Below are 17919 nucleotides of genomic sequence, written 5' to 3' on the forward strand. Positions count from 1 at the left end.
TACACACTGGCCTTTGTGCTTGCTGTGTAGCACTATTAGCACGCAGCCTCAGGAAGCACATCCCTCATAGCATTTAATGCAGTATGAGACAGGATGTCATACATTGGAGGAAAATGTAGAATACTACCGTATCCTAATGAGAATACGCTGTATCCTAAAGAGATGCCTTCAGATCATTTCACAGTTTTGTTCAGGTAAGTATGAGGGCAGTTTCATTAATATCACCACCATTTTTTAAAGTTAGAAGCAACGCACAGCACTTGTCTTGTCGAAGAATGTGCATTTTGAAAACTATACAATGATTTCTATAAGTAGGCTAAATAACACAATCTAATAAAGTAGCTACTACTACTGTTATACTCACACACCCCGTTGAAGTTACGGGAACCCCTCTTAACAAAACGTTTTACCCGGACCCTTCGACGTAACTCCACCGGGCTGAGGTTTCCATAGAAACAAAATTCGTGGCGTATTCACAGATATGTGGTTAGCTAGCTAGCTAGCTATAATGAATGGTACGATATCCTGCTCAGCACGTCTCCTTTTACTGCGCATTATAATTCTTTTACACAATGTAAAATGCATGTGCTAACTAACTCTCTTGTATTCAAATAATAATACGTGCTTCCCAACGCTAGCAGCCTTGGAAACAAGGACACTAGCGTTAGACAGCTGGTGCCTGATATGCTTGTATGTAGTCTTCGCGAGGAAAATAAGAGAATATATAAATGCTGTTTATACGCTGTTCTGCTTTTTATGCAGGTTTTCTTGCCGAATAGGTTGTTATCTGTGAACCAATGTTAGCTAGATAGCTATGTTGTTTTTTCAGGTATGCTAGCTAGCTAGTTTACCATATATGCTGTGAATGTTCCAGCCGCACTCGCCATAGTACACGATCTTTGAGCTGGAAGCCCAAGACCTCAGATAATGAATGATAGGTGTTGATCTCAGGGCTAAGCACAGAGGCACCACTACCCACTGACCATGGTTCACTGGATTTGTTCCTTATATTTGAACAACTATAGGGTGTTAATGCCATATGTGAATAAAGATTATTATTTAACCCTATAATCTTTTGGCAAGTTTCTCACTTAATAACTTACTGTCTTTTCAGATTTTCCTGTCCCTGCAGTATTAGCCATGCCCTGGCATTCAGCCATTCACTCATAACCATGCAGGACTGCAGGGACCTTGAGGCCCAGATGGCCTGTAAAGAGAAGGAGTGGAAGGAACTTCAGGCACTGCACGTTCAGCGGCTGGAGACCGCGCTGGCCACAGCCACAGGCCAGCTGTCCACTGAGAGGGAGCGCTACTTCTGCTTGCGGGATGACTTCCAGCACAACCTGCGTGTGCTGGAGGAGCGGGACAGAGAGCTGGAGTGTTACGATGCTATGGCTGCCCGTATCCAGACTGACAACAGCGCCCAGCAGGAGGAGCTGAGTGAGCTAAGGATACAGGTGGCTAAACTGCACGATGCCCTGGCAGAGGAGAGGAGAAAGAATGAAGATCTGCAGACTCAGCATCAGAGCAGAGGGGTAGAACACCGGCTGCAGCTGGAAAGAGTGCAGAGGTGAGGAATGGTTTGGTGTCTTAAGGCTACTGAACTTTGATAACAATTATCTGATAACCGTACATTACATGAATCGCTAATTATTAATTGATAACTTTTAATAAAACTAAGTGGATCAGAAGTAAGCATTCATAGCTTTGTATGGTGCTTGACATGAAAGAGTGTTGTGATGAATAAGGAAATGTTAAAGAATCTCAGACATTTTCATTGACAGTTTTCTTGCATTCGTGTACTTGCATACTTGCATACACTAAGTATTGTATATGCCATATCTACATCTTGAATTATACAGTCCTCTTTACCTATGATTAAAATGGTCAGTTGTATTATCTGTCACATGATGGTTTTGTCGCGTGTAGATATGCACACCCAATTCAATAGTATTTGCTCTTGTTATGCAGTGTGAAGGAGAATGAGATTCAGGGCCTCAGGGAGGAGAATGAGACACTGAAACGAGATCTGCAACGGCGAATCCAAGAGTCTGATGGGGAACTGGCACTGCAGAAACAGGTCCATGTTCAGCCAAATGTGATAGCCCTGTGTTGGTCAAATCAAGAATAGCAATTGTATTGTTCTTTGTTTCACTGTACTTTGCCTTGCGTTTGACATTTTCTCTTGGTAACTGCTGCCTACTGAACCCTTGACCATGCTGGTCATATTGTGGCTACTGTAGCTAACCCTAACCCTAGTCCAGAAAAAGAATGAGTACTTTTTGGTAGAATAGACTTTATAGTCTAATTTTTTTTTTTTTAATTTCCTCAAAGTACGCCTTCTTATTCAGAACTTTGAATTCTCCCTACCTGCTCTATATATTGGCCACATCATAATATCAAAGTGATTTTAATTACGGAATTGTTGCCTTACTGCACAAGCTCAAAAAATTGGTAAAATGTTGGCAGAGCTTCACATGTTTAGCATCACTTCACATAGTGTTGATTTATTTAGTTTTCATGTTTAATCATTTCCGCATGAATCACTTAGGCCATAACTTGATATTTTTAAAACCTTCTTGGAAATATATGTACAAGTAGATTGGTTGACTGTATGACAGAGTGGATGTTCAGGGAAATGTAATATTAACAGATATGACTCAGCTCAGTGTGTTTAATATGGAATCCACACTCATTTGACATAATCTGATTGGCAGTGAGCATGTGTGTGAGCAGCTTTTTTCCATTTGTAAAGAAAGAGATGACAGTGCATGTACAAACTGGTTTCCAGTGTATAGCTCTGGGTGAAGCTGCAGTGATTTGAAAAAGGGCATGACTTGTTGAATAATATCATTTCTGATAGGAACTGATGGCAGAATTCGACAGTGAGATGAGAAAGCGGGAGCATGAGTTCAATCTGAGACTAGATGAGATGCGTAACTTTGTGCTGTCTCACGAGCTCCAGGTACATGTAACAAAACCTTTATCCGATTTCTTATTTATGTATTTATTTATTATTGTGCTTAAAAGACCAAATCATTGTAAGTGATTGGCGAATGAACAGGCGAGGCTCCTGAACAAAGAGCTGGAGGTTCATGCCAAAGCACACAGCCAGGCTAGCAAGGCCTTGCAGGTGTCTGAGCAGCTCTATCAGCAAGCTCAGAAAGATATCCTGCACAGAGAGTGGGAGCTCAGCAACACCACTGCGCTCAAAGACTCCAGGTATGCACAGCATCTAGCACATGTGCACGCTGCCCTACGCTTGCTTCAAGGGGGTTCTCACCCACTGACACGCATGGTCTTGTAGGATAAACGAGCTTGAGGAGAAACTGAATCAAATGGAAGCCAAGCATAAAAAAGAAGAAGATGGGAACAACAGGAAGTAAGGCTATTAATCTGCAAAAGGTTCATGTTTTTTATTTTTAAGTATTTTAAAGAAAAATAATACATGTGAAAAAAAAGAACAAAACAAAAGGCCACATTCACTCACTCTGTGGTCATGAAGTACATATAGAGCTATAAATATAAATAGCTAGTGCACTTGAGGGCAAGCATGTTTGGCTGCAGAGAGGTGGTGAGCAGTGTTGTGGTGTGGTTTGCAGGCATGCAGAGTTGGAGCGCAGGGCTCGGGAGAGAGAGGCCACTCTGAAGGCCATGCGGGAGGCCCATGCCTCTGACATACGTGAGGAGAGGAGGAGGACTGCAGAAGTCCAGAGCCAGCTGGACAGCTTGCTCCTGCAGCAGCAGAGGAGAGAGGAGAGCCACGCGGACAAGCTCCAAAACAGAGAGCAGAAGATACAGGAGTAAATTCCTGCTACATCCTCACCAACAAACGCACGTCCATTTAATACGTCTGCTCATGTGAAATAATGTTTACAGCCAAACAAATATCCCTCTGTCCCAATAATGATGAGTGATGAATCCAAACCCATTGCTGTTCCAAAGTAGTTAGATTTACAGCTTGTCTAGAGAAAAGAAAGAGAAATTAGAAATAGAATTCATTTCTTATTCTCCAATACCTCTCATTGGCGTGGCTCTGTACTGTATTTCACGTGCTGTCTTAAGAGCTACGATGTGCTTTTGACTTATTTGTCCGCTTTTGTTTTCAAAAGGCTGGTAAAGAGCTTCAAATTGGCCATTGATGAGGGATTTGCTGCTTGTGTGGGATGTACTGCATCGCTAATAAGCACTTGTTGTTTTCTGTGACTCAAGATAGATTGGCAGGGAGAGGGTGGGTGTCTCTGAGCATGGCTTGACTTGTAATTCAAGCCCGTAAGAAACAAACTGTTTTTGATTGTTTGTTAAATGTTTTTGAGATGCACCTTTGGCCCAGTCAGTATTATTAATGTCCTGCATTGTCACTCATCTAATTAGATGTTTACAGCCTGTGGAAATGAGGGGAAAACTAAAATTAAGCTTTCAACATGAATTGTGATTACAATAGCATGAGAGGAAATGTTTAATCTACCTCATTATAATAATTTAAAAATCTTTTGGTGATTTAAAGGCTGTCTGCAGAGCTGAAAAAGATGCAGGCTGCCTGGGATGCTTACATCACACAGGTCTCCAAAGAGACGGTTGCCAAGGACACAGCGCTGCTCTCTGCAGGGGAGAAAGAGGCCAAAGTGAGAGCAGACCTACAGAAGTGTAAAGAGGATTTGGAGAGGTGAGAGGTTGTCCAGAGGGACCCAGATTCATTAATCAGTCACACATTTTATGTTGAATTAAAACCTGCTGAAAAGCTCATATTGATGTCATACTTAAATTTGTTTAAAGATCCAGGGAGCGTACATTTCTTAAAGTGGGTGGTCTTTATGATGTGTAAAGCCTACATAAGCTCTGTTCTCACACACTGTTCCAGCTCTCACCCTCTTTGAATCTGAGCAACTCAGCTAGTGAGTAAAGTCTATCTTGGAAGCTGAAGTGTTAGCCAAATGTGCAGTATATCTTTGGAAATGTTCTTCCAGGAGTGCATGCATAGCTGTGCAGTCAAACTGAAACACCAATTATAAGGTTAGTATATGTGGATCAATATAATGTAGATTTTATAATGGTGTAACAGATTTTATACAGATCTAAATTTGAATTTAGACATTTGCACATTTATGGTCTCACACAAAGCAGGCAATTCTAATGACAACAAGTATCCCTCTTGTTGAATCCTAATTCCAAACATATTAAACCACATTAGATCAGGCTAGACTAACAGGAATCCCAAAGGTAGTCAGTGCCAGGCTCAGTTATTTTGCAGTGAAGTCTGTGTAATATTTCACTGTCCAATGAGCTAGCTCTTAGTGTCTCAGCCTGGTACAGGCACTAGATAATAGGTGGAGACGGACTGGTAGATTTTATGTTTCACATCAGGATAAAATTAAAAGCTACCAATCCGTCAACACCTATTATCTAGTGTCTAGACTTCAGAATTACTTGCATCAGTTTCCTCATTGGAACATGTGCAGTGGTATTGTTTTACAATGTGCAGTTGTACTGCCCAGTTCTCTCTTTTTGCAACATTATATTGAGCTCCATTTGAATAGTGTAGCAGGCTGTTAATCAATCATACTTGTTGGAATATTAGGACCATGCTCAACCTCTTCACAGCTAGGAATGACGAGCCAATTAGGTTGCTTTTTGAGCATTTTTTATGACATTTCTGCTATGCGTGGGTCAGGTACAAGCAGCAGTTGACCGCTGGCGTTCAGAGGGAGCAGGCTCTGGAACAGAAATGCGTGCAGCTGGAGCTGGACTGGGAGCGGCGCTGTGAAGAAGCACGTGCTGAACACTACCTCAAGAGCGAGGAGCTCATCCAGGGTCTGACCCAGGCCAGAGACCAGGTGAGCAAACACACACTCCAGTGGAGGCTAAGATAAACATGCAGGCTTGCAAGTCAGTGGGGTGCCAAGATGAGGATTACTGCAGCCAGATTAATTGGTTAGATCATATAAAGGTTTATGTAAAGTAATCGATCCATGACTGCTTTCATACTTTTCATATGAATGGAAATATTTTGGAATTATTGGTTTATTACAATAGAATTATTCCATATGAATTCTAATGATCTGGGTAGATAAATGTGTATGAGAGCTGGATGTGTGTTCTCAGGTGCGTGCTGAACTGAGAGAGAAGGAGCAGGAACTGCAGGAGACTGGCGCTCTGTTGAAGAGTGTGACCATAGAGAGAGCCCAGGCTCTGTCTGGGGCTCGGTGTGCCCCGAGCACCACTTCTCAGGTTAGACCATGAAAAGACACCACGAAAGCATACACACCTCTACTAATTTTTGACCAATTCTTACAAACCACCATTCTTGTCAAATGAGATCACTAAACTTTATAGGCATATATTCTTTTTAAATTATATATATTTTTATTGCTTTGGAAAAATGTTTTTTTTTAAAGAGTACATGTAGGTATTTTGGCATAACTTTGCATTTAAATATTATGTCTGTACGCTTGTTAGTAAATGAAGACAAAAACTAGGGGCTTGGTCCTGAACCCATCTAGAGCACCTATTTCACCTGCCTGAAGTGATGATCCCCGTGACATCACCCTCTCTCCTTCAGGGAGTAGCAAACACTGCCTTCGCCCTCGGGGAGGGCACACCTGTGCTTCACCCCTTCTGTGGGTGCTTCGTGCTCCAACCCTTCATCATCCAGGGTCACGCCCATATCCCTCACTGGGGTTCACACACTGGGACTTTATACCATCCCCCTAACAGCGCCGGTGTGTTCCTTAAACGTGAGCGCGTTCCCGATGGCCTCTGTAGCGCCATGTCACTTCTGACACCTATTGTGGCGAAGGCAGAGGGCAGAAACCCCACCCAGGTCTCAAACCCAGGTCCTGCATGCGATAAATATGTCCTGACCACCAGACCCGAGAGCCTGGCATAGCAGCCAGAGCACCCATTTCAGCTGCCTGAAGTGACACCCCCCGTTACAACACCCTCTCTTCTTTCGGGGGTGATAGTTTTGTCACCACATCCTTAATTCACTGTTTAAGGTTGCTTAAGATCTTGTACTTAAGATCGCTGTACTGTACTGTACTGTACTTAAGATCGCTGTACCCCTTAGGATCGCTGTACTAGTAACACTACACAACTTGCTATCTTGTAATCGGGAATCTTGAAGTCGTGGCTGCTTCCACAATACACGACTTATCGGCGAGAGGAGATAACACACTACAAGATGTTTCACCGTCCATCGAGTCTGTATGTCCTCCTATGAGGACAAAACTATTTTTTATTACAAAAACACAAATGACACAGAGAGTGACATGATACCCTGCACATGTTGGATTAAAGTAAAGTAATATAACTACTATATTACTTATAGTATTATAAGTAATATAAATACTACATTTTTAGTGTAGAATCTATATAGATAGATACATACATACTAGCTCCTCCGTCTGTCCCCCTTTCATTGATATTTTGATATAACTTGGCTACAAGTTATATATGCAAGGATTCTGATGTTGTACAACTCCTCCCCCTCCCTCCATATCTTGCGTTGTCATTGGTTGTACAGGTTTTGGACTCGCCGACAGGTCCAGATATTTAGCATGCTATCCTGATAGAAAACATACAATCGTGTCGTGTGAACTCAGCATTAGACTGTGTTTTACTCTGCTCTGAGATTCATCACTGGTCACTGTAACGACACTTATCTTTGCATACTTTATGATAAGATTGGGTGATCTTCTCTGGTAGAGCTCCAGGCAGCACCCAGACCTCTGTTTATTTTCAAGGCTCTCAGCAGTCTGACTTTACATGGTTTCTATATGTAAACAAATGCTCAAAATAAGTCTAGAGACTGGCTAACCTTCCAGTCGCTGAGAGTCTGTACTGATTCGGTAAAATCAGATCTTATAGTGCCCAGTGAGCTGGAATGTGTAACTAGGAGCTCTGAAGCCCTGTTAGCTCGTCTCACTTGATCATTGCACATTACATTTTTTATCTCCCCCCAGTATGTACTTGGATTCTACCAGATTTTAGTTTACTTTTTTGTTTATTTGACTTATTAATTTAGTAATTAATTATTTGCTTATTTAGCTGAGATTTTAGTTGCACTGGATTTTATTATATTTATTTGTAGATGATTTTAGCTTTAGTTTAATTAGATTTTTTATTTATTTTAATATAATTTTATTCTCTTCTTCTTGTTTCTGTTAAAGAGAAACTATATTAAGTTAAATACTAGAAATTCAAACCAAGGCACTCTTCCATGCTGTACACATTTCCTTTATTTTTATGGAAATTCTTTTTTAGGATAGTAAAAAAAGATTTAGTGTGTGTGTGTGTGTGTGTGTGTGTGTGTGTGTGTGTGTGACTGGGCCATATCAGAGAAATCTATCCACACGTAGCAGCCATTGGCTTCATCCGGGTTGTAGTATCTCAAACATGAAAGGTGTATTTAAGCCTTCTGACCAACTAGTGACAATCATTTGAGTTGTCTTCACAGCTAATTGCCAGATGGACAGGCACTCCTACAAAGCAAGACATTTTATCTTAATAATAAAAGAACACAGAAAAGAAAAAGAATAAGTCCAACGCCAACACCACCACCACCACCAAACAAACACAAAGACATCTAAAAAATCTAGTTTAATTTGCAGCACACAGCATTCATTTGTATATGGTTTACAAAAGAAGGCAATATACAATATAGTTTGTAAATCTTGTAATACCTTTACTGTGTGGATTTGCCTTATAAGCAGTTTAAAACATGTTTGAGTACAGTATGTAAGAATGTCTTGTTGTGAACTACCTTTTCCTGTATATTTGTAATTTTCTGTAAGTCACTGACTGCCTTGCTCAACATTTCAAATGTGGTTTACCCTCAGTGTACTCCAAACAAAAGGTTGAATCTAATTTGAACGTTATCAGAGAATGAAATGATGATCAGAGCAATTTCAACAAGTTAGAAATCATGCCATCAAATATGCCAGTATACCCATTTACATAAAAAAGATGTCAATAGATTTCTGTACAGTCAGTAAAATTTTACTTACTGCTGCTAAAAATAACACATCCTTGACCACAGGAATGCCTGTTACTAGAACTATTCTGAGTGATGCCAGACACATTTAGCAAAGGTCAGACAGAGCTCTGACTGATATCATATCTCCACTGCCAGCTGCTCTATAGGTTGTTTATTATGCAACATTTTAAGAGTCTTTAAATAGCATGTCAGCAAGAGATGCTTTGACACCAAGAGAATGTGGCTTTGAAAGTTCACAGTGACTTTTGTGAATATGCTTGAGGAAAGGTTGTATCCAATGATACAACCAACCATTATTTTAGAGCAGCCTAAATTGACAAGCTGCACCTGTGCAACAGTAGCCTTTACCAAATGTATCAATCCAAACATGCATCTGAATGTGATCTGGGTTTCCTGAATCATGCTTCGTACTCCACTGTAGTGCTCTGAGTAAGGTTACACACTCACACTGGATAGTGAAACAGTCTGAAAAAAGACACTGGGAAAGAAACACTGAAAGGTCGCATTGAGGTTGTGCTGATTTATTGAACTGACTGGGTAGAGGTCAAAAACGGCAACAAGTGGGGCTTTGAAAATAGAGGTGTGTGAGGTGCATGCTATTCCCATAATAGACAAGGACACACCCCATTAAATCTGAAAAGTAGTGGGGGTTGGGGGCGCAAATGGCTCAAATAAAGCACTTTTCATTACCAGTGTCCTTTTGTAAGATTATTACAGTGCTTGTCTAATAACCTTTCTTTTCATTCTTGAAAATGTAATTGTTCCTCGTGTTAGCATTTTCTAGTGGTTGTATTTGTTATTGTTCATAGATAGTTTTGAGTTTGGAAGTTCCTGGATATTACAGCATGTGAGATAATAGGCATGTCATATCTCAAACTAAAATGATGTGATTTGTGGGCTGCAGTAAAATTAGTCTGGTGTCTTCTTCTCTGTAGATTTCCTTAATCATTTTCTGCTTGTTTGCTATGCTGTAGAAATATTTTTTGCAATGCTTTCATAACACACAGACACTACCCAAGCAAGGCTGTTCCTCAAAACTCAGAGCAACAAAGGGACTTGTGTGTGAAACCAAAGAGGGTCAAACCATCTGTCTGAAGTAGTCACAGTGTTCACTGGCTGAGACTGGAGTGAAGGTACACCAGTCAATGATATCAAGAGGTCTGCATACAGCTGGTATTTATGGGAGAATGGCTATTAAGAAGCCATTACTGAAAAGAAAAAGAAAAAAAAAAACATCAAAGCATGTGTGAAGTTTCTCAGAAAGTATCAGAGTGACCCAGCTAAAAGTGGGATACGGTTTTGTGGTCAATCCAAAACAATATGTGTGGGAAAAAATCGGAACACCAGCCATTGAACAACAAAACCACGCAGTCAAGGTCACTTGAAAACATACATAAAGTTCAAAATGAACTTTATCTAAAGACTTTAATATCGCTTGCTTTGTTGCTTAGATGTCAGACAAATAGAACATAGGCAGGCAACTGGCAACATTTGTAAAAGTCTAAGATGAGGGCACTCCAAATAACTGAGTGATATGTTGAAACGTGGTATTAGTGTTAATTTCCTGTGTTTTTTGGTTTGTTTGTTTGTTTTTGTTATTCCTTTATATTGTTATTATGTTCTGGGACATTTCCATGTTACAGTGAATAAGAATAATTACAAACTGGAAGACAGTTGGAAAGCATTACTGGTCAGAAGATTATAATGTGTAACTGCAATAGTATGTCAAGAAGCCCATAATACTCAAAATAACATTGGTGTTTCTCCATCTAGTGGCAGCTAATCAATCAGCATGCTCAGACTGGTTAAAGCCACACTGACCGTTTTATTAGGAACACCCACCTTGAATTTTTGCTTACTGACTGACATGGTAGTAGAACATTAGTGGGAGTTAAGTTTATATTAGTCTATCAGGATGTTTGTTTGTTTGATGGATTTTAAATCCACTGCTGGATTTAGAGTGGTCCATCACACAAACATCTAGCTAGCAAATGGAAACTAAGCGTTTCTACTAAACCTTTTTTACTGAATGATTTTTGCCAGTTTTGAATCACTATGCAGGTATCTCCAGCACATGGCAATTATCAGACTGTGAGGTTGCTTAGTTCTCTATAGAACAACTAACCAAGTGCTGTCTCACTTTGCAAGGAACTAAACTATACTTGCGATGTGAGAAGATGGTCAGTGAGAAGATGGTCAGTTGTGGCACAGACAACTTTCAGATGACTGCGGCACCTTGGGCTCTTAGCCAGTTGAGCCACTTGGGAGCCCTGTGTGCAGTTTTTAACAATCTCACTGTAGGACTCTGATGCAGTTTTTTCCACCCTCAGGCAGGTGGCGTAGCAAGTCACAGTTTCCCCTCAGAGGAGATCCAGCGCCTCCAGCAGGAGAACAGCAGCCTAAGGGAAGTGGTGGCTGAGATGAGGAGACAAATGGAGAGTCTCAGTAGACACGTTCCCCCAGCTCAGAGCCCCAGCATGACTCAGCACATTGAGTCAGCAGCCTGCAGCGCTGGTACTTGCCCTCACACCTCTCAAATTAGGGCTAGCTATTCTATGGCAAGATTTATGTTTAACAGTAATAATTCCTAAAGTTAATGATACTTATTAACAGATACTGCACAGATACAAAACTTTTCACCGCTGAAATTCTTTGAAAATGGCAAGGTTGTAGAAAGATTTCTTTTATTATTTTATATGGATTAATGCTTTATTTCAGGAACTGCAGAATATAACCAGGCTCTGGAGGAAGAACTAAAAAACTTGAAGGCTAAATGCAGACACCTTGAACAGCAATTAGAAGAGGCCTGTAAAACAACTATTCCAAGGGCCACTGTTGCGTCTGTACTCCCTGTTTCCCCTGACAACGCCTACCTTCAAAACCACATCAGATCACTTAATGAGACCATAGGTAATTTCCCTAAGTCACAGCATAGGCAGGTATTGTTGTTCACCCACTGAATATATATGTAATTTAAATACTGTGACTATTTCAGTAAATATGACTGAAATGTTACATGGCATCACATCACAGCCTATCATGTTATAATTCATTATGACTTTTAAATATTCTCTTCCATAACAGTTAGTGAGTTAGTGATCAATGGTCACATGGCTCTGAGAGCCAAACTGGATATAGCTGCGAGTCTGCACTAACACACGCACTGATCTTTTTTGTCAGGTGGACTGCGAACTGAGAAAGTAGCCTCTGCTGCTGCTCTGAAGAAACAGGAAGTTAGGCTGGCCCATCTGGAATCCACGGTGGCTCAGCTGACACAGCGGGTACTATAACCAGGATGAGAAATTAATTTGAATATGACTGCAAGATATATCCCTTCCTATCTTCCAATTTAATTAACATTCTTTAGAATTTGGTCCAAAAGCACACCTCTCAAAATGTTCGTGTGACCTAGGAAGATGCTAAGTAACAAGTGCCTATCCCACTTAGCCCCACATCATGTTACAACTTGGTAATGTTATACCAAAAAAGGCAGTGTAGAAAGTTCACTTTATCATCAGTGACGAGCATGGGACTGTTAATAATCACATGACTTGGGCTTTCAGGACTGTAAAGAAAATTGTCCCCACTCACAGAATCTTTGCGTCCCTCCATGTGTTGTGAACTGAATGAAAGCAGATAAAATGAAAACTGAACCTTGAAGAAACTAATGATACTGGTGCCTAATATCAGCTTCAGACCATCAGTGTTATTTTCAGCAGACTCATACTCAGCACTCTTAAACTGAACACTCTAATATTTCCACCTCCTAGGGTTTATTGCTTGCTCTCACCGTGTAGTTGTTACTATTGTGTTATTCTGCACTTTGTGAGCTTTAAAAATGGAATGGATATGCTGTGATGAAATGTGTTTCACTGCTTTATTTTCTGTCTGCTTATTAGAACTCCTAGAATGGATACAGATGAAGTAACATTAGTCTGGGTTACTTTTCAGCCCAGGTTTGATTTCTATAGATTCCAAGACAGATTCTGAGAGTACAACTGACCACATTCACATTGGCTGGAGGAAGAAACTACTGGTATCCTGTGTGGGGGAGGAAACACCAAATTTTGAATCAAAAGTGATTGCTGTCTTATGTCTTCTCCCAGTGTCACTCAAATCAAATGGAAAAGGAGACCCTGCACTTGGAACTAGCCAATCAAAAGAGAGGAGCAGCAGCTGAAGAGGCAAGACTGAAGCAAAAATTGGCTGAAACAGAGATGCAATTGGAGGAGGTGAGGAGAGAGACAGAAGAGTACCAGAAATGGAGCCTTCTCCATAATCTGGAAACAGTTGCCCTTGGCAACCAGGTGACTATAATATATAACATTAATCATGTCAGTATTATTAATATACAATCTTAGAATTCTCAGATTTTCTAAGGTGAGCATGGATTATTTAAACATAGTACCTTTGTGCAGGTGTCTGCACTGAAACTGGACATTGCAAGCAGGAGAGAGCCTATCGTCCTTGAGCAGGTAACAGTTCAATTGGAACCCTTGGGGAGTGGTTGGAACTAAAAACTAAAAGTTTGTTATAAATAATGTTAATATAATAGAAACTGATCCATTGATTACCAGTGTCAGTCAACTCAGTAAATTGTAATACCAGCCAAGTTGTTTTATCTTTGCTAACTATGTTCAGTCATGTTGCATTTTCTAGAGTGACATGCTAAAGCAGCTTCAGGAGGAGAATCTCAGTCTGAGGCAGCAGCTTCTGTTCCGGGCCTCTGGCATAGAGGGCGCTGTTGGCGATACCAGCCTGCTCCGGTCCAAACTCAGACAGGCAGCTCGCTGGATCTCTCGCCTCAGCCAGGACAAACGACAGCTCATTGAGATGGGTAACAGGCTGCGGGCTCAGTTGGCAGAGATAGGCCTGGATGGTGAGTGTTTCGCTTTATCTCTCTCTCTTCCCCCCCAACACTGAAAAAAATTAATGCGTCTTTGTTTCATTTTACTTCATTTTTAGATTAGTACAGAGTGAAAAAGACCATATATGCTTCACAAGAAAACCAAACACTGTGTCTTACCTGAAAACCCTCCGGTTTCCACTTTTTAAAGAAATGTCTGTATAACTCTAATCTTAACCCACATTGTATTACTCAAAAGAGTGACATAGAATCACATTTCTTATACAGCTTTGTGATGTGATTTATTTAAATTTTTTTACTAATGCTTTGAGTTTTGCAGTACCTTGTAGCCCACCTTGCTTCTCTGTTATTCTGAATTCGTCTTTAGGTCTCTTGTCAGATGCGCGTCATTGTGAAGCAGGTCCCAGGCCTTGCGTCAGCCTCTTGGAGAAACAGTCCTCCAGAGCTGCGGGTGAGGCCCAGTCACAGAGCCGCCTGTCCGCGCTGGAACAGCTTCAGTATAAACTTACTACTCAGGTGCTCCAGCTACAATGATGCGCGCTAGAGCTTAACTCAAATCTTGTAGTTGGCAGAGAGAACACGGCTTCCTTATCAGCTTATTGTGTCAAAGAACATGGTTTCTTAACTGGTTTAGCCATACTTCTGATGCAATGCTGTTATCAGTAAGGCCACTAGAGAGTGCCAGAACAGAGTTTATTGAACCGTCCTATTTGATTATTAGAGTCATTATAAAATCCAGTAAATAAACTTCGAAATACAGTAAATTATGGACACATTGGCCTAGGTTGAGGAGTTTGTTTTATTTTAACCCTTCAACACCCCAACTTCCCCTCCCACCCCTTCCCCCCAGGAGCTACAATATGCACAGAGAGATCAGAGTAAGAAAAAAACTATTATAGTGCGTCCCCATTTCTCTGGGAGTGAGAGTGGGGACAAAGATGGAACTACCAACCCTTGGGACCTGCCAACGAGGGACCAGGTATCCCAATTAAGCGTGCATATTTTCTCACAGTTGAACATGGTTACATAAACCGGACAGTCCACCACACAATTCTTTCATCACGAAGCATCTCCCTCCAAAGCCTGGTTTCTCTGACAGAACATTTTTGTCCCTTTCTTTCCCTTCTCTCTTCTAGTATTCAGGCTTTAAAGAGAATACTCCGCCCGTGCTGCCCCAGTGTGAGGCTCCAGGGCACACAGCTAGCTCTCCTCACTCCCTGCTGTCACTAGTGGCCACCGATGGGTCACTGCAGGACGTCTGGCAGATGCTGGAGCGCGGCTGGAGCCCCACGGTACTCACCTCCAGCAATGGCGACAACAGAGGTGCAGTCACAAAAAAAGCATAAATTTACTTTAATTAATGCTCATAAGAATTCCTAAGAATATATATGTAAGTTTTTTGCTGACCAAAGCTTAATTGCTGCATTTTTAAAATGTGTGTGTGTGTATATATGTATGTATGTATATATATATATATATAGATATATAGATATATATAGATATATAGATATAGATATAGATAGATAGATAGATAGATAGATAGATAGATAGATAGATAGATAGATAGATAGATAGATAATTAATATTAGCAGAAAATAGAAAAGGGGACTGCATAAAAATTAAACAGAATCTGAAATTTGAGAGTTTGTTATGATTACTCATATGATGGCCAATCTATTATTTCAGATAAACGTAATTCAGTATTCATACAAATAAGCATTAAAAAGACATATTATTAATTGTGTCTAGGCAATTATCCAAAATGTATCACTGATGTTAAAAAAGGATATTATGAGCAATCATTCAAGGCCAAATGGCAGAGTTTGCTCAATCTGTGGCATTGCACTGGATGGACCAGCGAACATTTACCAATCAGAACTCTGTCACCACCTTTCCCACAATAATAATGTCATGCTACTGGATACTGATATGGAATATACCCTGTCATCCAGGAGAGACACATGCAACCTAGGAGCCCGAGACCAAGGTTTAATATGGCTTGAGATTCAGTATCTCTGTGACCTGTAGAGTGAGTGTTCACGTGGTATTCACGTTTGCCTATATTTCAACACACGGTCATATCAGTTTCACGACTCGACACCCTGTTCAGGCATTTGCATCATCTGTGTCGCTTTGTGCTATCTTGGCAAAGAGATGGGTAGTCTGGACACAGAGCGTTGACTGATATCAGTGTGTCTGGTACCGGCTATCCCTGTCCCAGCTCAAATAAATCTGCAACTATGCAACCAGCTTACCAGTTTAGTGCCGACACTGTCTTCTGACAACTAAAAGTTTTCAGGTATTCCTAAGTGATCCATTTCTTACTATGAGCTATTTCTTACTGTGGGTTCTCAATTATTTAATCTGGCCTCATCCTAATTGGAAAGAAATGTTTCTTTAAATGTATCTGCCTTTAAATATGAGGCAATGTGGGGCAACATCAGTAGCAGGTCTCAAAATTCAGAGCTTGAGGACGTTATATATGGGGAACCCAGAGCTCCAGGCAAAGTCCCTAAATGAAGGCTTGGCATGACTCTAACAAGGTTCATAACTGGTTCATAGGCTCTGTGAATCAAGCAATAAAATTTGCAGGGCAAATTTTAGTTTGATAGCATGTAGAGCTCCACAGAACTGCATGTTTATATGACTTTGTCATGTTGCCCCTGGGTTGCTAAAATATCAGTTTTATATGCAGATGAGGTTGCTGCATCAGACAGACTACAAGGCACAAGTGTCCCATATCGTGCATCACCAGTCAAAGTTCAGGGCTTGAAAGCACTGGTCCAGGAAAGAAAGAAACCCACCAGGATTACATCTGAACCAGGCAAAAAGACAAGGCCTGCTGGCAAAGTGGTCAAGATTCGAAATTACAACATTAAAGACTGATAAAAAAAAGTTTAAAAAAAGAAAAAATAAGTTGTGCCATTGAACTTACAACTATTTGCTACTCAAGAATTCATGCTTTCCTCTTGATCCTAAAGTACAGTGTGGAAGAAGATTTTACTTATTTACCTGCTTTGAATGCCTTTTGGCATTGCATTCTGTTAAAAGAAACTATTTGGCAAACATTTCATTTATTAATAACCTTTTAGTTTAGAGATGAAAGTCTATGGATACTTATGAATGTGTAGTTTTCTTTTCTATGAAAATGTTACACCTAAGAGCACAAACACTGTTTAGATGATGCCCAATAGGTAAATGTAAATAGTTTGTAAGGCGGGAGCGGGAGGTAAATAGCCATCTATTCATTTGAAATACGGATAACAGATTCCTTCGTACAGAATTAAAATATATGATCCATGTATGTCAAAGTAAAAAAAACTCAGAATACAATAGAATATTTTATTCTCACTACATATATATTGCTGTTCTGATTTTTTTACGATGTCTATGTAAAACAAGGTGTCTTGCGCTTTTGAACTGAAGTTACCTCTAAACGAGCCCAACAGTCTTGCTTGCAAAACTGTTCTGGTCTGGGATTAAACTCCTCCTATCCTCTGTCATCACCTCACCCTATATCCTAGCAACGCCCTTGAATTCATTCTCATTGGCCATTTTTGCACACCTCCATTTACTGATTGGCTTATTTCAGCGTCACTGGCACCTGTCAAATTTGTGGGCAAAATGTCCCATGTGCCACATCAGGGGACACCGGGTACAAAAACTGATCATATCTATATCATCACCTGCTGTGGCCTTATAGTGCATTGTCTTTCCGATGGCTTAGCGCTCATCTGTTCCCAGTGCGTTATGCCCTGATCTCACAATTTTTATTTTATTAGTCTACATACATTCTTTACCTATGCTTCTCCAACAGTTTAAATGGTTTTATCATTCTATTATATATACTTTACAACTTAAAACCAAGTTAAAAGCTGTAAAATAATGCAGTGAGGGTGCAATAATAAATATCATACTTCATAGGCCTGATTTATTTAAGATTCGTAAAAACATACAAAAATAATACACTAAAAAAAGTCTATATTTCGTTACAACTTCAGCTATACTAGTACGTTATCGATGTCTCGTATGTCAGTGCTTATCTGATAGACCGATA

General features: G+C 40.4%; 1 protein-coding gene across 1 annotated transcript; it reads left to right on the top strand.

Annotated features, from left to right (window-relative positions):
- Positions 1 to 121: 121 nt before the first annotated feature.
- Positions 122 to 17218, top strand: LOC113569223 (coiled-coil domain-containing protein 57-like). The gene is made up of 20 exons (XM_035533564.1): positions 122 to 194; positions 1115 to 1570; positions 1972 to 2080; positions 2864 to 2965; positions 3065 to 3222; positions 3308 to 3382; positions 3603 to 3803; positions 4508 to 4666; positions 5672 to 5834; positions 6103 to 6228; positions 11326 to 11509; positions 11714 to 11905; positions 12176 to 12276; positions 13102 to 13302; positions 13414 to 13470; positions 13655 to 13874; positions 14242 to 14378; positions 14713 to 14841; positions 14999 to 15185; positions 16558 to 17218. The coding sequence occupies exons 1-20, from the start codon at positions 163 to 165 to the stop codon at positions 16746 to 16748; spliced, it is 3180 nt and encodes a 1059-aa protein (XP_035389457.1). The 5' UTR covers positions 122 to 162; the 3' UTR covers positions 16749 to 17218.
- The last annotated feature ends 701 nt before the right edge of the window (positions 17219 to 17919 follow it).

Source organism: Electrophorus electricus, chromosome 14 (assembly GCF_013358815.1).
Source record: "Electrophorus electricus isolate fEleEle1 chromosome 14, fEleEle1.pri, whole genome shotgun sequence".
NCBI lineage: Eukaryota > Metazoa > Chordata > Actinopteri > Gymnotiformes > Gymnotidae > Electrophorus > Electrophorus electricus.

Excerpts from the sequence above, each read along its gene's own strand:
- LOC113569223 (XM_035533564.1), top strand. The coding sequence starts at position 163 with ATGCCTTCAGATCATTTCACAGTTTTGTTCAG. Across the intron at positions 1,571-1,971 it reads CAGCTGGAAAGAGTGCAGAG|TGTGAAGGAGAATGAGATTC; the intron begins GTGAGGAATGGT and ends CTTGTTATGCAG. Across the intron at positions 11,510-11,713 it reads GTCAGCAGCCTGCAGCGCTG|GAACTGCAGAATATAACCAG; the intron begins GTACTTGCCCTC and ends GCTTTATTTCAG.